Genomic DNA, 21971 nt, shown 5'->3' with positions numbered 1-21971 from the left:
TGGAGACTGAAAGATAACACCCAAGTGCTTTGGATCATTTGATCTACCATTACATTCAGCTCACTAGATTTCACCAGAATTTGCAGATGTACCAAATTTCTATGGCAGCTGGAAAGTGGGCACACAGTTGATGTCTAAGACTATGATCGAGATAAAGATACTGCAAAAGGTGACATTTGTCTATGCAACCAATTATAATATACATTTTAAATGGGGAGAATGCATTTTTGACCAATGTCAAATGACCTTTTCCTATCAAATTGTTATACCCTGTGACATTGAGGGAAACACATTGAAATAACAAAGTGCCATTTTCTGCATTAACAGGCATTAACCAGTACATATGTATTAATAGTTCTATCTTAAGAGGCTATTACACCAGAAATGCAATAAACTAAAATGAAAGCAGATCAACTTTACTAAGACACAATAAAGGCTGAGGTTCTCAGGAACGGAGTTGTAATCTACAGGGTTTTTTTTTGTTTTTTTTTTTTTAACTATTTCTGTACTGTAAATGTCTAGCGTTTATTTTACATCAAACACTTTTGAAACATGTTTCACAAACTACGCCTCGGACTTATTTCCAAAGAGGTGTCTAGAGTCAGTTAAAACATGGGCCAAATGATTCAACATTCTTTACATAAGCATTCTATAGCTTTTTTTTTTTTTTAAAAGCAAAAAAGGTTATTTCCCCTAATGTTATTTGTGGAGAGCAACCACGCACTGATGTGGCTGTCATTTCACAAGAGCATCTGAGTTGGGGGACATAAGCAGCTGTACCTAGATTGGAAAAAGTCCCATGGAGAAAGGAAACATCGATTTCTGAGGGCGTTCTTCATTTTCCGGTTAGTTCTGACTCTGAGTTGGAGGCAACTCTGAACAAACAGAAGAAGCTCTCTGCAGTGGATGCTTGGGTCAAGTGATGTAATCAGGAAAAAATCACCACCCTCCCGGCTTCCTTTCGTTTTCAGGCCTTGTCAAGATGACACATTTTTAAATCATTTTGCTGATCCCTGAGAAGGCAAGCAGCCACTGTTTTAACAACATGGGGACAAAGGCTGGGATCAAATGGTAGCTGAGTAATTCTCTGGAGTCGTTTCATTCCACACCAGACTCTCCACAACCAGTCACCTCCCCAGAGAAAGTGGAAAAACTTGAGATTCTCATTTGTCATTTTTAGGGTATAGAAAGATGAATAAGAAGGTACTTATTTAGAAGCAAGCAGTTAGGAAATGCTCACTTTTTGTAATTGTAACTTCTCAGAAAATTGAACAGTTAAAAAGTGGAGTCACTTGATCCTAGTGCTGATGTCTGTCACCGGGGATCTGAAACAGTCACTTTCCCTGACGTCACAGCAATGGTAAAACAAAAGAGAAAATAAAAACGAACAAACAAACAAAAACTACAGCCATATTCGTTGAGAGCAGGTCACGTTACTGAACACTGTCCCAATACCCACATCTTTATTTTTAAAACTCTGATTTCTTAGGAGACTTATGGAATCATCAAATGTAACAAACATCAAAGGTAGGGGAAACCTAACTTTCCGAGTCTCCCAGTACAATGGCCCAAATCACCACAACTGTTGCCAGGTGCCTAACTCACAAAGACTGGCCAAGATATTTTCGTACTGTGAGAAAAACCTAGGAGGACTGAATTGTGTTGCCAAGGAAACTGCCTTCCCTAGAGATGTTAAGAATAGATGGGTATCTATCCTGTAGAGCATGCCTGAGTGACTGTCCTCCCTGGAGGTAGATGGATGAGCCAGATGACCTCTGGAGATCTCTTCTAGTCTCAGGGCTATAAAATTTGAAGAATACAGAAGAATCTCAAACTTTCCATTATTCACACACAGTTGGCCATTGTGAGTATCTTTGAAAAGATGAAACTATTCTGAGATACCCGTTTGGCATGACTAGTGCCTAATGAATCAAGATTCAGACAGTAACCTTTGGCAGTGGACCCTATTTGATTATGGTACAAAGGAAATGACTTTGCCAACTACTAAAATTTAAAATCAATTATATTCAGATATAATTTGGGTATCATTAAACCATCCAAGGATCAACACTAAATTAAAAACAAAACCAACTAATCTCAGGCAATTTATTTTCTAGGTTTAAGTATTTAGATTTTTCCTCTTTAGGAGAATTCAGATTTGGATTTTATTTTATTTCTTCTTTCTCTTTCATATTTAAGTGTCATCTCAAAATGGTATATAGATCTTTGAATTTTTTTTAAAAGATGGGCACTTTATATATGGCTAAGGAGGAAAGCTTGGTGGCCAACATAAAAAGGAAAAGCAAAACAAAATTGGACAAATTATGCTACAAAGTTAGAAATTTCAACCTTATATTTTTTTTAAATAAATTTATTTGTTTATTTTTGGCTGCGTTGGGTGTTCGTTGCTGCACGCGGGCTTTCTCTAGTTGCAGCCAGCAGGGGCCACTCTTCATTGTGGTGCGTGGGCTTCTCACTGCGGTGGCTTCTCTTGTTGCGGAGCACAGGCTCTAGGCGTGCGGGCTTCAGTAGTTGTGGCACGTGGGCTCAGTAGTTGTGGCTCACGGGCTCTAGAGTGCAGGCTCAGTAGTTGTGGTGCACGGGCTTAGTTGCTCTGCGCCATGTGGGATTTTCCCAGACCAGGGCTTGAACCCGTGTCCCTGGCATTGGCAGGCGGATTCTTAACCACTGCGCCACCAGGGAAGCCCCTCAACCGTATTTTTTATAGGTTCCCTATTTAGAGACAACAGCAAAACCATATTAGGAGGCCACATCCCTGACAAGGTCGTTTTGGGTCTTACCCAGTGTGGCAGGAGGGCTTGATGAAGATCTCTGGTGATAGAAGCTCCTAGACAATTTTTAAAGAGATATTTTCTAAATCAATTTCCTTCCTAATACTCATTAATAAATAACTTTTAAGATACTGCTAAGCCAGATAAAAATATTGGGAGAAAGCCACAAGCGAAAGGAGAGGAATACCTAGCAAAGAAGTATTCCAAAATTGCAACTAAAACCATTCAAACAAGGTCACATAAATTAACTTAGACAAAGGCAAGGCTAATTTCTACCATAAATTTGTCTTTTCTTAAATGCTTCTAATCAATATACATTATCTTAAAAATATTTAAGTGGCCTCACACATGTCACTAAAATGAGAGTCATTGAACTGACTTGACTATCACCATGGTAACAAGAAATGCAAAGAAAGGAATGCCACCATTAGCATGTTGAATACAAATATTGTCCAAAGTACATTCTATCATACTCTTTTGAAACTTCACTTCTGCCAGAAACTTTTATGAGATGAAATAAAACGACACACCAGAGTTGGCTTTTCTTGAATTATAAGCAAGTGTAGAGTATCAAGTGAAAACAATTACCCTGTATAGTGGTATATTTATCACAAGTGAAAGAAAGTAGTCAACAACCTGACTTAAATCTTTGAGATTCATTTTCCATGAATGTAACAAGTACCTGTATTTACTAAAATCCCAGGCTATACGTTAGATTACAAAAATTGCATATAAAAGACGAACTGGTTTAGGCTTTGAATCTGGTTGTATAGACCTTCCTGCTTCCCATCATTCTGTCTGAATCACCACTGTCAGGATACGGAAATCAAGGCATTATTACACTTACTATCCAGACAGCACACAGACTAACACTAGGACTGCTCACCAGGTAAAACCCAGGTCATATCAAGCTTTTGAATTTGAATTTCTGATAAGAAAGAAAAAAACCAAAACACTTGCATTGGTTAGAAAGGGGGAGGGGAACCTCATGCTCCCCTTTCTATGAGAGGAGTTGAAATAAAACTTAGAAGTGACTGTTTTAAACAGTCATATTGAATATACAGATTTGGCAGGTAAAATATTAAAGAGCTCTTTTATTTCCATATTCATTACTTTTGACAAGAGTCTATCAGTCTTATTAATATAAAATGTGTTTAAATCTTTAAAATAGTTTCTTTAGCATGCTGGAGCTCTGTGTTTTTATTTTCTTAAAGCATCAAATGATCTTTAGATCGGAAGGTGAAATTGATGGGGATAGTAGGTCACAGATGTGAAGACCAACTGGGCTGTGAGTGTCCACATTGTAATTGACCTTTCTAGGTTTTGGGCTGCCATTTATGAATCTAGTCTTTCCAGTATAATAAAATTCTAGTTTGTTGAAACCTTATGGTTCCTAGGAGACACCACCACTTATTAAGCTTATATTCCATCCTCAACCCCCCAACACGTCTATAATTCTAGTGAGTTTTCAAATCGCTGATATTCAGTTAAATTGTCAATTACATTCTTTAATGCTACAGAAAACATCTGATGAGTTGCGCTGTCTGTGCAAAGCTGTGGCATTTGGCTTAGGCATTTAAGTCGCTCAAGTTAGCGGATCTCAGAAAGAATAATGTAATCAGTAGTTGCAAATTTGTGTTAGAACTAAGAGTGATCAAGACTTTGAGCTTTTGGTGTTGGTTGTGGTAAGAATACATAGATTTGTTCCGGTTTTGAATTACAGTTAAGTCTTGCCTAAGAAAACATGAAGGTACTTCCCATTTAAGGTTGGTATTTCATACACTGACTACAATAATATACTCTAAACTGTCTTGGAGACAAGGAGCAGATGCCATTTTAAAGAGAAAGATTAAGTCTGTATTTGGAGAAATGGAAGGCTCATGGCACCTTTTAGAAAGCCTGTCTCAACTTCTGAGGATGTCAGTTTTCTACCTGCTAATTCAATGGTTTGTATCCCTGGCTAAAAGTGAGGGCACTGAATGACCAATCTGTTTTCTGCAAGCTGCAAGGCAATGCCTTTGGAACCAGGAACTCAGGTTTAGCTATTTCGATAGGCTGTTTATAAACAGAAGTAAGAGTGATGGTGTTCTACATTGTTGTTTCAAAGGTTTCCTGAAATGTTTCCTGGGTTATGTGTGAGTCAACCTGCCTTTGAAACTGCTGGGTAGGAGTTTGTTGGTATAAATTTAGCATCACTTACATAGGTCTCACAGGGAAGGAGCAATTATCTGACAATCTCTTTTTCATTGGATTACAGTTCTTCTAGCTGAGTCCAGATTTAATTCATAAATTTCAGATGGGGAGAGAGGGAAGAAGGAGGATCCAGTGAGTTCCATTAATTTAGGCAAAAGAAGTTCTCTCTTTAGTCGCCGTTTGAATGTAATTAGACAAGAATTGATGTCATTATTTCTAATATCACTTTATAAAATCACAGATTAAAAGGATTAGAATGGGGCTTGATTATTTCATTCCATTTTTCATCATTATCATAATCCCTTAGAATTTGTGGTGTTTTCCCCCCTCTTTTTTAACCACCTGGGACAGTTCCTCTAACATAGTAGGTGTTCGATAAATATTTGTTAAAAGAAAGAATTAATACATTCTAAATATCAAGACCAAAGGATTTTAACTTGTACAACAATCTCAGAAGTTTAAACAAAGAATCAGTGATATATAAGTTTATAGAAAATAAATCATATATTTTCCTTTTTAATGATAACTAAACCAGAATTTTGCCTAGAAGTCATCTGTTGGAGTATAAAAATTTAAAGAGCACAAACACTTATAATCTTCTTTTTTCTTGATTAATTTGCAGCCAGTGTTTCTGTAATTCAGCTTTTATTGGGGGAGGTATTTCTGGGCCATATATGATTGTGAAGATTTTAATAATAAAATTTAATTAGTAAGTATTAATTTCACATTTTATATGTGATTGGCACTCTGGGAAAAATATAGTTTCATCACAAAGAAAAGACTGGCTTTCAGAAAGTAACCATATTCTTCAATTAACCAAAAGACATGAGACAAATGGAGTTTTACTAATGTCTTTATAATCAATGATCAAGAAATGGGAAAAACTTAAGTAAATCTCTTTCATTGACTTCTTTCTCCCAGAGGAAACCTAGAATGACAAAGGAAATGCAAGCTGCTGCAGCCACTTGACTTGCAAATCAATTTGGCCTGGATTATAAACTGGGAATTAAGCCCTAATAAAAGGTAGAGGGCTGGTGCTAAAACAACAGGGACCAAAGCACGAAGCTTTGCCATTGACAGTGAATGACTAAAAAGCTGTGTGTCAAAAAGGACTATAATTTGGTTAGCTATACTACGGGGGCAATACAACAGCTGCAGGTCAGGTTACTGTGTCTTGGTATAAAGATCTGAAGAATCCACTGGCTGCATCCAGCTTGATCCCCATTTAAAAAAGCTTAGAAAAACTGTAGCGCTTTCCTGGCATGTGGGCATTTTTTGTTGAATAGAAGGTCTATTAATGGAAAAAAAAAGTCCACTGGCACATATTGCTCTCTCAGCTTTTCTGGGAAAGGAAGTAACAATGAAATGGTTCTCTCATTAGTATTATTTGCAACTTTGAACCAATATTTTTAAACTATAGCTTTAAAAATTATCTTTATTTTTAAACCACATTTTTAGATCATAAAACCCAACCAGATGCTAGGGTGGGAAAAATTCAGTACTCATTACTGGCCATTGCCTAAAATCTGTCATTCTCCGATGTGTGGTATACACCTATTATGTGTGTGTGTGTGTGTATACGTGTGTGTGTGTGTGTGTGTGTGTGTGTGTGTGCATGCATGTGCAACGTCCCGGGGTGATTTAATAGGTAATCTGTGTGTGTAGTTTGTGGGAGCTGTTTAGGGGTTAGGTTATGTATATGAACATTTGGAATAGAAGCTGTTGTGGCTGGAAGGTTAATCCTTCTGTGTAGCAGTGACTTTCCACCCCAGTTGGACAGATAGGGGCAAAAGCTCTGTTTTTGTTTGTTTGTTTGCCCGTTTCTAGGTTAAACGTCTTTTTTGGAAATGAAGCTACAAAACAGAGACCCAACCAAACATAAACAAGTAGGTGTCAACCTTCTTGTGAAAATAAAGCTGAACTAAATTAAATATCTATCGTTTCAGAATCTGGACTGGCATTCTACCCTTCCACTCTGCCCAGCCAGAGTCACCTCTGCCCCACTCTGCCACACTGTGTTCCAAGAATAAGCTGAATACTTCACATGTAGCTGCTTCAAAGGCTTGTTAATGGCCCAGCCAATATGGCACACATGATTCTTTCACGTGCTCAAATGAAGGAACAATAGCCTCTTGTCATTTTCTCTTTGGGCCTGTGCTCTTTCGATTATATAGTAGGGGGGAAAATTTGGAGATCGAGCACTAAAAACTGTAACTTTGTAGACAACATGGGATATACTATCAAGATTTGAGCAAAACCCCAATCTGATTAGCCCAAAGTGCTTGTCATTCAAAAGGAACATCCCTGCCCTCATTACTGCTACCTCCATAAGGACCAACCCAAAGCTGCTGTACTGTTAATACTAATGGTTCTAGTTTGGCCCAGTGGTGGGGCAGAGTAGGGGCAGGAACCAACTGCACAGTGGAAGAGCTGCCAAGTAAACATGTTTTCCCCAAATCAAGTCTTAGTAGAAACTTTTCCATTGGAGGACTTTCTCTAGATCAAACATTTTTTAAGTCCAACGAAATAAAATAGTATTCTTTAAGGACTTCAGATCTACAATATATTTATATCCATATTTCCAAACATCCGAGTCTAAAAGACATAAAAAATAAGTAGCGATGCAGTCACTGAATAGCAAGGCATGTCCACATTTCAAAGAGGCATAAAATGTGAAATGATATAATAGAAGGTCAAAAATAGGAAACAGATTTAGCATAGTCATATTGCATTGGAAAAAAAAAAAAGTAGAACACACTATTTAGTTACCTAAATTAATTTCCAGGAAAACGGGATCTTAGAAGTCCTCCGACGAACCAAGCGCAGATAATCTAAAGGTGGGGAGTGCATGTTTTATTTCTATCTGTCCCCTTTAATAAGAGAACATGAGGTAATTAGAAAGTATTCAATGCGATCTGGACTGTTCTGCTAATTGTCCCAGGCAAGAGAAATCAAAATGCTTCAGAAAAGTAAGGCCTAGTTTGAGTATTTGGGTAGAGGCCCCCCCTTCAATCAGCTAGTCGCTAAATGGAAATTTCATTATACGCTCATTGTGTAGAGATGGATTGATCACGCTGTAGAAAAAGGCTGGTTGCTGAGGTTCTGTCTCTTCCGTGTTTTCTCAGCCTCCTCTGCTTTTACCGAGTTACGTCTTGAGAGTGGTGAAGGAAAACAGGTCATTTTTCCTTCATAAAGTATCATTGGGTGATTCCTCTATTTAATTATATGAACCTTATAATAGTTACAGATTAAAAAATGTTTTTTTAAATTTTTCATCTCAAAGAGTTCTTAGTCCCCACCCCTCACAAGGTACCATGAAGGGGCACTAAAGTGCATTTTGATGCAGGGGAGTAGAGTTTGAAGGTGCTGTCCAAGCTAAGAACCAAGATGATGCTGTTTAAAAAAGAAAGGCAATTCCTTCTACCTCCATCTCTGGAGTCAACTGAGGGAGGGCAATGAACTAGACCCTCACCAGAGGATTGTCCTAACTGTTAACTTTAGAGAAAACTGTGTAAGGACCTGCACATATAGACTCATTTATTTGTCCAAAATAGCAAAAATAGGCCTATCTCACCCTTAAGAAAGTATTTGCAAATTTGATCAGACACGATCATAAAAATGTGAATGGATTCCAGAGGCAATCCACGTGGGCATGCTCGGTGATACTATGTGTCTTCAGTTTAAAAGAACATGCTGCTGTTCGTGTTCATCAAAACATGACTTCTAACTACCATAAATAAAATACGCATGGAACGATTAAATCTTTTTCTTACAATAATTACTTTTACATTAAAAAGTCACCATCATCTTCAGATATATCGAAAATTAGGACTCTAAATCTTATTATTTCCCAGTCTTAGTTAACAATCTTGCACAGGCCCGATAATCCAAAACTTGGAGCTCTGATCTACACAGCTTGGCAGGTTTCACACAGTTTAACAGGTAGGCAACTGTGAGATATGCTTTTTTAAAATTAGCATTTTCTATCAAAACAGTCTGAAATCGTTTAAAATCCTCACGGAGACTGCATTTGTGCCACGGCACAGTCACGTAGCTAGAAGGGAGAAAACAAAATACAGTCTGGAAGATTCACCACGGTCCAAGTTTCCTTGGTCCTCAGCTGAAACCACGATGAGCCCAGCAAATCCAATTAAATACAGTGCTTTAAATAGGAGAAGAGTCGGTCCAAGAATAACTTAAGCTACTAAACAGGGACGGTCTCCACCACGGGCGATTTGATGCACTCTTCGTGCAATCTGCTCTTTTCTGCAAGGCTCAAACAATCTTCAGCAGGATGCTCTGAAATGTGACTGTCCCCATTCAGTGTAGAGCCAAACCCTTCCTGGCAGGGGCCTTTCAAGTATGAGTGAAGTTCCACTTGAGGATGATTGGACCTGTGTTCGGGATATAAGCTATTGCAGGGCACACCGCTGTCATTTTCCGAAGAGGAGCAGCACACGATGACAGAGGGGTTGGCAGCTGGGTAGTGGGAGGCGCCGTACGCCTCTTCCGCTTGGCGGGCATAGTCTACGAATTGCTCCGGGGTCATGGTGTAAGGCACCAGCGAGAGGGTACCGCTTTTGACAGTCTCTCTTTCCGAATAGTTCTCGGAGATCTGGCTGGGAGTTCCTGGAATGTGGCTGTCTATTTGGTAATAGAGGGTTGAAGAGTTGGCATAAAAGGGAGCGTTTTTCGCGTGGCTTTCGTGAACGGCGGTGCCGTCGGAATAGCAAAGGACGGAAGGAAGAGGGACCCCCCCTTCGGCATGGGGACCCAAACCTTCCACGAAACTGTCCGCTTTCTCGTCGTCCTCCTCCTCTTCCTCCTCGTCCTCCTCCTCTTCCTCCTCCTCCTCCTCTGACTCGCTGGGGGCCAAGCTTTGTGTGCTGGAGTCTGTGACTCCGCTGCAGAAGCTGCTGCCGTCCTCCTCCTCGTCCTCCTCCTCCTCCTCTCCTGGGCAATCTAATTCCTCCGCCGACTGCAGGTGCAGCACTGCAGCCTGGGGTTCCGTTTCAATCTCAAAATTGTCTGCGAGGGAATATTCGACCGAGTGAGCCACAGGGCCCATGGAGCTACTGTGGGCACTTATCTCCCCGTGGCAGCCGTTCAGCGTGGGGATTTGCTGCTCTCGGTTTTTCTCCAGTTCAAGTTTCATTATTGTGTGCAAAAAGTGAGTCCGGACACGGATAGGATTAAATTCAATTCTACCTGCTGTGTTACTACATCCTTCTTTAGTGCAGCCACATGGGAAAGACATTCGATCCACCTTGGAGGGAAGAAGACAGATTAGCCCCCTGGAACTCTTACAAATCAAATAAAAATCCAGTACCTCAGGGCAAAGCCTTTGAATCTGGGATGACTTAAACCCACTTACGCCAGAACAAACGACAATCAAACTGCAAACAGAAACAAAAAGGGAAGTGAAGGCTTAGAACATAAGAGTTAACCTAATTTTAAACCCATACTCAAAATAAAAGTGAGTTATGGTGTGTAGTTTTAGTTCATTTATCCCTCCTGTGCTTTCTTTACCTCTGTCGCCATTCTCCCTTTCCCTCTTCTCTCCATCCCATTAATTTTGCTCCCAGTTTTTCAGTGCTTCTGTCCTTTCCCCAAGTTCCCTTTTTTTCTGCTGCATGCCAGCTCACAGGCTCAGTTTCAAACAAACTTACTGCCCTCATCCCCACCTGCTATTTTTAGTCTAAATTACATGACATTCCTCATTCTAGCCCGGAGTTTTTCTTTGCTTGTTATAAAATGAACTTCTCTGCCTGAGGTGTCCAGATTGACACCACCTTAGTATCAAGCAGCGTGATAATTCACTCTCATTGGTGTACCTTCTCATTCTTTTGGATCCTTGGTAGGTGATGCACGTATGCCCTGCAGGCTGCGACGCGTACGCACATTCATGATGGTGACTGGTGGATTTCTGTTTAGTTGCTGGCTCCCCAGCCTTCCCTACCCCTCCCTTAGGCTACAAGCTTCTGGAGAGAAGGAGATGTTCATTTAGTCAATATCCCGTGATTATTTGAGTGTCTGAACTCTGTAGATAGAGCGATTAGGTTCATCACTCAGGTGATGAGTGGAATTCTGGGCAATCTAAGGAACTCCTAAGATATCTGCTGGCTTAGACTCCACCTTTATGCAGACCAGAGCACAGGCAACCAGAAAGAACTTGCCCTTCTTTCCACCTTATCCAAGCATGGGGTATTTCCCAGGCAAGAGAGGAGGAAGTGGATTCTAGTACAGACATCCTGGCCCCCACAGAAAGTAGTAGCGGATGTCGAGCCAGAATCTATAGCTCCTTTCTTACCTGTGATTCCCTTTGCTGCGAATCCACCTCAAGCAGCTGTTCAACCGATAAGAACTGTTCTCTCCTTTTGTCTGCCTGAGAGGCTCTTATTGAAAAAGTTGAGTTCCTGCATAAAATAACAACCCCTAACTAATCATGGCGTACCAATGATATATATGGATAGGGACCTGAGAAGCATCTAGTTCAGGGGTTGGTAAACTCTTTTTTTGTAAAAAGGCCAGAGAATAATTATTTTAGGCTTTGTGGGCCATACAGTCTCTGCGACAACGACTCACCTCTGCTGTAGAACTATGAAAGCAGTTATAGGCAACATGTAAACACACACACAAAAAACATGGCTGTGCTTCAATAAAACTTTACTTACAAAACCAGGGTGGCAGGCTAGGTTTGACCTGTGAGTTATCGTTTCCCAACCCCTGATCTAGTCCAGCCCATTCATTTTAGAGGTGGGAAAACCGAAGCCAGTAAGTTTACCTGACTTGCCAATTTCACATCGTGGCGAAAAGCAGAGCCAGGAGGAGAACTCAGTTTTCTTAAGTCCCAGTCTAGTAATTTTTCCACTAATCTACACTACCTCTAACCAATCATCATTTTATACCCCATGGATGGATCAGAGAATACAAACTTTAAATGTTAGGGATGTCATGATCTCCCTGAATGCTTGTAAGAAGCCAAAATAAGCTCGCATAATAAATGAATCTAAGAGCAAACAATTTCAACTGACAACTGCAGCTTGGATTGCCTTTCACACTATACCATATATATATATGAATATTACATATACCCCTAAATGTCACTGAATTAGTATTTCTCTCTTCTTGAATCATGTGTCTTGCCTTACCCCAGAATTTTCTTCCACGTGTGGGAAACTTCATGACATGGAACACAATTGCCTCTTTAGGGGTTGGTGTATAATGTCATGTCTTCGGATTCCCTGAAATCCCAATCCTTACCTGACACTTAATGCCTGCCAGGCTGCAGGTACACGTTTCTGGATCACAGAACACCCGGCAGTCACAGCCACAGTCCTCTCGAGATAGGCGGATGGCTCGTAGCTCATGCTTTTCCTCCACATCAATCTTTTTCACCCCAGAGGCCCGCAGCAGTGCTCTCCGTTTTTTTGTTGGCAGGGGTTGGAGAAAGAAGTACTCGTCTACCTCGGTGTTGTCTAAATCAATATCATCATCAGAAATGTCATCCACTGTAAGAGTGCTAGCTTCTTCAGATTCCACGGTGCCATTCTTAGTCATCTAGAAATACAAAGTCGCAAAAAAGAGACTTAGCAGGGACAGGGTCTAAAATTCCTACTTCTGCACTTGGTAAGAATGAAGCTATTATATAATAACATTATGTCCCCATAATCCATAAGTGTTTCTGGATAGGTGTGGGAGATTAAGAGATATAAACTTCCCGTTACAAAATAAATGATTCATAGGGATGAAAAAAATGTTTGTGAGTCAAATCATTTCCTTTTACTTTTCTCTTTAGAGAAATTACAGGAAGGAAAATGAATGTATCAAAATGATAGGCTTTTAAATGGACACAAGACTTGTTAATTGGAACTCTTAACCTCTTAATGTTAGGAGGTATAGTTGCTGGAGCTTTCAGCCTGCACGATGTGAAAAAGGCCAAAGGTTACAGATGCCCATCAGTGAAAGCTATCTTTAGACTCAGTTTGTGATGGGCAGATTTGATGTTGGAATAAGTGTGTCCTTGTTCAGAGGTGATAGCATCTTAGTGGAAGCTACTTCCACCTAAATAAGCAAACATGTCCTTGAAATAACAACCCTGTCTTTCGGGCTCCAGAGAAACCATGTACTAGGAAGTAAAGTTTTGCTGTCCTGTGCTGTTGGGATTACAAACACGGTTTCCCTACAGAATGCTCCATGAACGAGGGCTTGATATGACACACTTAGTCAGGTCACTGTGCTCTCAGTAAGACAAGGAGCAGAGGGCAGTGTGGCAGGCTCTTGCCAACAGGCAACCCAAACAATGAACTCCTCCCTTGAAGGAGTTCATAGGAAACTGCCCAGAGCAACACCTTCCGCATAATAGCACCTGTGGACGACTGTGTCTCATACCCATAACTTTTCTGCTTCTGTGTATATTTCTTTTCTAAATTAATTTCATCCGTCGGGAAACCCTGAGTCAGTATTTCACTTCCCACTGCCATATCACCACGTAATATGTTTTCTTCGTAAAAAAGCATTTAGAAAGAGACATTTTCTCTGAATATGAGCAAGAACTATATTCTGGGAAGCGGCACAGGAATAAATGAAGAAACTCAGTAAGAGATTATTCAAGGAAGTTACAGATAGGGAAGCTATTTTGATTCTTTAACTTTTATATGTATTACTTCATGAACTTCAGTAACTGTAATTATGACTATGCTTTTTGATCTTAATAACAATTCAGTTAATGCACAGTTAAAATACCCTGGTGACACCAGACATCATTTTCTTATCTTCCTAGGAAAAAGTCCTATATTTAGATAAGAATATTTATTACTGACCAAAAATCCCAATGTGGACAACTCTGAATGTATTGAAAAACAAACAGAAGACTGATCTTTGCCCTCAGGTAGAGGAAACAACACAGTAGCAAGTATATATTAAAATATATTGCAAAGGATCCCTGAAATGCATTGTCAAAAGCTACTAATTTATGTATTTTTTTTATACTTCAGAGCTTAAATCTGTGTTCTTATAAAGTTGGGCCTTTCTTTTTATTGGTTTTGTTTCTTGGTGTGATCTGTAATTTATTTCCTTCCTTGGAATTTCTTTATAAATGTATTGGTTAAGCTGTTTTCATTTTTCTGTGATGTCCACTAATAGGATATTCCTTTGATTAGTTTCTGTTAGCATTTTTGTTAATTCTTATTTGCTAACAGAAGCATCTTTATATCTGTAAAGATTTGATTTTCTAAGGAATTCAAGTGTGTAATTGCCTAACATACACTCAATCCTCTGTGATAGGTAAAGCTGCATTAACCAACGGGAGGGTTACCTTTCCCATCTTGTCAACTCTGTGGCATTTAAATTATGTTTTCATTAATTCTTGGCTTGTCCATGTGAACCTCATCAAACTTCTGATTCCACAAGCACATGCAGAATACCCAGGACTTGGTTAGCGTGATTCATTTCAATATATCCTTCCTACTTAGTATCCATGTTCTATAATATTTATGCTCCCTTGTGTAACGGGTAACATCACAAAAACAACAAAAAACTTCATTTCATATCAACAGGGTTTGATTTTTTAAAAAATAATGTTTGTTGTCATATAATACATGAAATCTAAAAGTCAACAAAAAATAAGACTTCAGCAAACATTTAAAAACATGACTTTTTTAAGGCAACATGACTAACCAATTGGCATCTAAGAAGGAAAAAGGAACAACTGTATCTCAAATAAACTACAGATGATGCTTATTCCAATACTGTATGATCCCACTCTTGGGCATATATCTGGAGAAAACTCTAATTCGAAAAGATACATGCACCCCAGTGTTCATAGCAGCACTATTTACAACAGCCAAGACATGGAAGCAACCTAAGTGTCATCGACAGATGAATTGATAAAGAAGATATACATAAACACACACACATATATATATACATACACATATGTGTGATAAAATATTACTCAGCCATAAAAAAGGATGAAATAATGCCATTTGCAGCAATGTGGATAGACCTAGAGATTATCATACTAAGTGAAGTCAGACAAAGACAAACATCATATGAAACTGCTTATATGTGGTATCTAAAAAAATGATACAAATGAACGTATTTACAAAACAGAAATAGACTCACAGACAGAAAGGAAATTTATGATTACCAAAGGGGAAAGGGGAGGGGAGGGATAAATTAGGAGTCTGGGATTAAAATATACACACTACTATATACAAAATAGATAACCAACAAGGACCTACTATAAAGCACAGGGAACTATACTCAATATCTTGTAATAACCTATAATGGAAAAGAATCTGAAAAAGATATATCTATATATACATATATATATGAAGAGATATATATATATATTCAGTTACATATATATGTATGTGTGTGTGTATATATATATATATAAACTGAACCACTTTGCTGTATACCTGAAACTAACACACTGCAAATCAACCATATTTCAATAAAAATTTAAAAAATACAGTAAAACAATTCCTCACTCATAAGAAAACAAATATAAGAGCCCTTAGAAATAAAATCTGCATTTCTTATTCCCACATACTTAAATTACAATAAACAGTTTCATTTTTAAATAAAAATTCAATTAAGAATCTAAAAGTCCTTGATACAGAGCTAGCTACATACTGTTCTTACTCTTGTTCAAGAACCCACAAGGGACCTAATTTAGATTTTTTAAAAATTCTCACATTATCATTGAAGTGATCTGGCAAGGTTTTCTCCTCATCTATCCAATATCATCTCTGCCATTTCTAGTGAAGACTGGAAATATTCTAGTTCACCCTGGTTAATTGGCTTATCTCTTTGTCCTCACAGTTTCTGGTTTGGTTACATAACCACTGACAGATACTATTCTCTGCTGTCCCCTTGGAAGTCCTTTCCCAGCCCTCTCCTCCAGGATATGCCCATTTGCTCCTTTAAAACTCAGGCCAAACCTTTCGAGTTTAAATGCTCCTTTAAATCAGAGTATTACATATATTATTTTCAAATGCATTTTTCTATATTAGAGCAACGGGGAAATAAGTCAATGAGTTCTCTATTTCTGTCCACCAACTCATGTTCATCATGCTTTCAAGATCTCGTACAACAAAATCTAGGGAGTCTTCCATGATTTCCTCATCTGTTTTTGCTGACTCCTTTACCCCATGGCCCATCTTCGCAAGAATATTTATTTTGTACATTTTGTCTCTTTGACATGAGTGATACCTATAAATGTCTTCTTCCTATCTCAAAATAGAATCATTGAATTTTCAGATGTTAGTTCATCAAATACAGCCTCCTTATTTTATGCATTACTGAGGCTCAGATTAATTGTGTCCTCTCCAAGACATGCTTATAGAACCTAATTCCCTGACCCCTATTTTAGCATGCTTTTCCCTGTGTAAAACAGATAGATTCCAAGTTTCCAATGGTACCTAATGCAGTACAAGGACTGTAATGTGGAATTAAACCTCAATGTGTCTAAGAAGCTATTTTGTTTACAAAATAAATACGTACAGAGTAACCAGCACATTCAAAGGAATGCTCTCTTTTGAAGTAGATTCCTTAGAAGCCAACCTGGGATTTGGACCATTTCTAGCTCAGTGTTCTTTTCCCAAAGAACACTGCCTTTCCAAGAGCTCAAAGAAAGCTTGCCAAAAATGTGGTTTAAGGAGACCACCAAAGGATCCTGACCTTCAAGCCTGCTTTTGTGTGTGTGTGTGTGTGTGTGTGTGTGTGTGTGTGTGTGTGTGAGAGAGAGAGAGAGAGAGAAAGACAGAGGAAAAAAGAGAGATTGGAGGTGGGGGTGAAAGAAAGGTGAGAGAATCAGACGTGAGACGATAATAGTAATATGAATAACAACAGTTTTGAATCTGTGTGTCACTGCTGCAAGCACTTTACCTGCATTAACTCATTGAGCATCACAGAAATCTCATGAAGTAGATATTAGCATTCTATCCATTTAACTGATGGGGAAACTGAGGTACAGGAATGCTAAATAACTTGCCCAAGATCATAAGCAATGAGGTGTGTACCACATCAGAATCCTAAATATTTAACTCTACAGCTTGAGTTCTTAACTGCCTTAATAATTATACAGATATACTTTTTATATATTTAATATATATTCAGTAATCTTTTGTGCTTATTTTACATTAGGCTCTAAGTGTGTTGGTGCACAAGACATGGGTCTTGAAATCAATGGATGAGAGTAAAGAGAAGAGGAATCTAGGAATTTTAATCCAGTTTATAAGGATTTCCTAGCTGAGCTTGAATACAAGGCATTGAAACCATGTAGGAGGGCCACCTTGAGGTGGGGCTGGTGATGGGGTGAGGAGGGTAGACTTTCACATCTGAGCTTGAATCTGAAGGTGGAGTAGCACTTAGCTGAACAGGTGGAGGCAGAGGGTATTCCCCACTGAGCCAACAACAGCTTCAAAGGCCTGAGATGGGACAGAGCACGATGCATTCATTGGCTAGCAAATCAGCCAGACAGGCTGAATTTGTGTGGTGCCCCTTCCTGTCTTGATCCATAAGCAAAGAACAAAAAAGTAAATAAACATCAGGTTTTCAGAAAGTAGCATCTCCCTTCCCCTGCCTTAGCCATTTTACAGGTGAAAAGTAATGACTTAACTCATAATTTGATTTAGTGATCCTTACTTTATATTTATCTCATATATATGTGCATTTATTTTTACTGTATTGGAAGTATCTTAAGGTGTGTGTGTGTGTGTGTGTACTTGCTTTGTCCCAATGATGCTACTTAAGATAGGACTTAGTTCTTGAGCCTCTGTGTAAACTTGTCCAGACTCACTCTACAAATGAAAGGACCATAACTTTTCTTAAACAGAATTGAAACGCCTTACTTTTGCAAATCTGTCTGATATGTACTGTTAAGTATGAGTAAACAGTTCCCAAAGCGCAACAGAGTAAAACCTTCGCCCGTCTAAATACATTTGCTGGATGGGACACATGACACATTACTGTCAGAATCAGCGGAGTGATTCTCAGACTATCCTGAATCAAGTACCAGGTCAGGCGGGGGAGTGAGTGAGTGGGGGCGGGTAGGGATTATCAACTCAGCATTCAATCTTTTGTGTTTTCTTTTGGCTATAGCATGTAGTGGATATATTCCCCTGTAAATTCCTACGAGATGAACTTTTTGATGAATTAAGTGCTTGAAGAAACTAATTTAATGCAAAACGATTATGGAGAGGGAAACAATACTGAAAATGTGGATTGACTATAATGCTAAAAACAAAACAAAACAAAACCCATAAAAATAAAAACACTTCCCTTCAGTGGTTAAAAGGTGTTCTTAGTAATAAAGTCTCCTGGTTATTACAAAGTTCTTAACACATGTAACAATGACAGTGGAAACAAGGATGTGAAAGAATAATTCAATTCCACAAACACTGATTCCTGCCTATTATAATGATGATGATATGTATAATGAATGGCCCAAGCTACCATAGATTGAAAACCAGGTACTGAACTCCCTCCATACTTTATATAAATTATCTCACCTGATTTGCAAACAACCTTAGGAAGTATTTTTACAGTTGAGAAAACTGGAGCTTTTGTTTTTGTTTTGCAACAGTGCTTTTTTCTTTTTTTTTTAAATTGATCTTTATTGGAGTATAATTGCTTCACGATACTGTGTTCGTTTCTATTGTACACCAAAGTGAATCAGCCACATGCATACATATGTCCCCATGTCCCCTCCCTCTTGAGCCTCCCTCCCACCCTCCCTATCCCACCCCTCTAGGTGGTCACAAAGCACCGAGCTGATCTTCCTGTGCTATGCTGCTGTTTCCCACTAGCTAACTATCTTACATTCGGCAGGATATATATATCAATGCTACTGTCACTTTGCCCCAGCTTCCCCCTCCCACCCCGTGTCCTCAAGTCCATTCTCTATGTCTACATCTTTATTCCTGCCCTGCAACTAGGTTCATCAGTACCATTTCTTTTTTTTTTTTTTTTGGATTCCATATATATGCCTTAGAATACGGTATTTGGAGAAAACTGGAGCCTTGAGAAGATAATTTGCCAAAGTCTAGTTACATAGATAATTAGTGATTGTACTGAGAATCAAACTCAGGTCTATTTGACTCCAAAGCTTGAGCCAGGCTCACAAGACCAGTTTGGAGTGAAAATTCTTAGAGTAATAGGAAACCTGTATAGAAGAAAAGAAAAGGATACGGTTGCAGCCATGCTCTAAGAGCTGATCTCAGCACGGTAGGGCAGGAGGCAAAGAGCAGACAAGCTTCCTTATAATTACCTCATTCAGAAATAAAAAAAAACTATGACTCATATACAGAGAACAAGAGCTCAAAAAAGAAGACAGGAAGCCAGCTGAAGATATGACATTCTCACCAGTTAGCATTTCCTTAGAGTTTATATTTTGTGGGCTTGCGGAGGTGTTCTTTCTAATAGATATGCCAGCAAAAGAAGCTGGTCCAAGTGACAGCTACCACTGTTGAAATAATGTGTTACTTTTGATTTCCTCAGCTGACTTTTAACTCATTTTCCCTGGCCTGCGTTTAATCAGCATAGTATGCTGCCTAATTTTGTAGTAATATATTAGTGTTGGTAATTGGTTTTATGTATATCTCCCTCATTATACTGTGAATACATTGAGAACAAGGACCATATCTGTCTTGCTCATAACTCTGTCTCCAGCACTGTGTTAACTGCAACCTCATACTAATTGATTAATAAATATTTTTGAATGAATGAATGAATATCCTTAATCACTATGCTATGCTGCCAGCCGCTGTACTAGGTATCAGGGTTTACATATGTATAACAGTGCTTCCATCTAAGTAGCTTCTAGCCTGCTGGGGAGATGACCATGTAACAGATATGATACAGTGTGGTAAGTGCAACCAAATATATGAAGAAGTTATAGAAGCAGTGGGAAGGAGGAAATGATTGACAAATAAAATGGGAGGGGAGATACAAAGACACAAAGTAGAATTATTTACTTCTTATTCTGGTTCCACAGTCTCTATCAAGGAGAAAAACCTTTAAACAAGAAATGGGAAAACAGCTAGGAAGGATTTCATGTAAAAACAAGAGGTGGGAGAGAGTGAAAGAGTACTCAGCTGTTTTATGTAAGAATACCCAGGCCCAGGCTATTCATGTTTTAGAGCAATGAAAAAGCTTAACGTTATGATTGCTCAGTCAAATAACTGTGAAGAGTCATAGGGAAAGGAATTAAAAGGTAATCAAAATGCAAGTGAATTATTATTTTAAAAAGTGCTAATTCTAGATAAAATTCCAGAAAAGATGATTTAAACAGATGGTCTGTACATGTGAAAAGAGGGAACAGTGACTGTTGCCTGGGCTCACTAGGGAGAGAATGTCCATTTGTCAAATTAAAGCCCATGAAGAATCTTAACATATAAAACAGACAAAAGCAAGAGTGAGGCACCCAGAGCCCTGACCCCATGGAACATAATTAGAAAACCAGTGATCTAGTCTTGAGATTCTCTGACAAAATTTCTTATGTTCTGTACATGGAAGGATGGAATACAAGATGAGTAATAAGAGTATGGTTGAGCATGGATTTTTAGTTAGTTGAAACATTGAAAATGTTTCAAAGAACAGCAATGCTCGGCTCCTTTGCACCACCAATAAGGGATGTGGCACCTGTTCATCCTATCGGCAGCAGTGACCCACCTGGCAAGGAATCTCCAGGGAGGTCGCTGTAGGGTGGTGACAGGGAAGTCTCCCTCTTTTCCTCTTGAGGGTCACTACTCTGAGAGGGTATCCTGAACTTGGCCCTGTCTTGTTAAATATAGTTTTTAAATAATATGTTGGATGAATAACTAAAAGGCAGGCTAATCGCATCTTCAGATGACAAGATTAGGTTCATTAAAATAAAAGACAAAACTTTATTGATCCCTCTCTGTACACCATGTCTAGCACTAAAGAGGATTCTTGCCCAGGAGATGCTAAAAAGTTTTAATTTATGTGATGATGCAGACCTGATTTACCCGGGTTTTGTGTGTTTGCTTGCTTGTTTTTTGTTTGTTGTTGTTGTTTTACTTACCACCAGCATAATATGAACAAAAAAATTGATTAAGGTCCAGAAAGCTACTGTACCTTTAGTGTATACTGTGGATAGAGTGTCCACAACTTGGGAGAATGTAATGTAACATACTGAACTAGGTATGTTACTAATGTAACATACTGTAACATACTGAAATCCCACTAGGAGTACAACGTCCAGATCAAGTACCATATTTTGAGGTGGACATTAATAAATAGCATTATATCCAGAAGAAGGTAACCAAGGCCATAAAGTGTCTGAAAAACAGCAGGATTAGTGAAGAGAACTAGGGATGTTTAATCTTATAGAACAGAGACACATGGAGCCCATCCATATAGCCTATTATCAAATATTTGCGTGTCCATCAACACTACTTTCAAACACTTGGAGTTTGGAGAACTGGGACAAGATTTATTCTATGTCCTCAGAGGCCAGAATTAGGGTCAAAAGGTATAATTAGATGATAGCAATTTGATCAACAGAAAGAAGAGCTTTCTAACAATTTACAGCTGCAAAATGGAATTGGCTTTCTCAAAAAGCAGTGTGCTTTTATATATAGTAGTGTATTTATGTTAATCCCAACCTCTTAATTTATCCCTCCTCACTTTTCGTCTTTGGTAACCATAATCAACTATACTACAATAAAATTTTTAAAAAAGCAGTGTGCTTTGGGTTGCCAGAGATGTATAGTAAGAGGCTGGATATACAAATCTGCATTTTTATATGTAAATACACACATGACATGTATTTGATGAAAGGAATTCCTGGTTACATGCTACAAGCTGGATAGATAACCTGGTCATTAAGGTCTCTGGCAAACTGAAGTAAAACATTCATATCATTTTGATATTCCGTCAAATCTTGTAGTATAATTCTTTGGCTCATTAGTTGTTAATTGCAGGTGGCAAATTGGAACCAGATTAATCATGTCC

The 21971-nt window shown here is 38.7% G+C and overlaps 1 protein-coding gene across 8 annotated transcripts in view; it reads right to left on the bottom strand.

The window, feature by feature from the left end:
- Nucleotides 1-500: 500 nt before the first annotated feature.
- CSRNP3 (cysteine and serine rich nuclear protein 3) overlaps nucleotides 501-21971 on the bottom strand; it is a gene marked incomplete at its 5' end in the record, with an annotated part of 256996 nt that continues 235525 nt past the window's right edge. For 6 of the 8 annotated variants that reach the window (XM_082465029.1, XM_082465027.1, XM_082465028.1 and 3 more), the window contains 2 exons: nucleotides 501-10251; nucleotides 12249-12545. In XM_082465029.1, coding sequence (XP_082321155.1) covers nucleotides 9190-10251; nucleotides 12249-12545 — 1359 coding nt within the window. In that variant the 3' untranslated portion in view covers nucleotides 501-9189. The remainder of the gene's footprint in view (nucleotides 10252-12248; nucleotides 12546-21971) is intronic. The other 2 variants (XR_014264636.1, XR_014264637.1) reach the window with 2 other exon arrangements.

The sequence above is a fragment of the Balaenoptera physalus genome (assembly GCF_965194825.1).
Source record: "Balaenoptera physalus genome assembly, chromosome: 6".
Taxonomy (NCBI): Eukaryota; Metazoa; Chordata; class Mammalia; order Artiodactyla; family Balaenopteridae; genus Balaenoptera; species Balaenoptera physalus.
The sequence above is the reverse complement of the archived record's forward strand: the minus strand, read 5'-3'. Positions and strand labels throughout refer to the sequence as shown.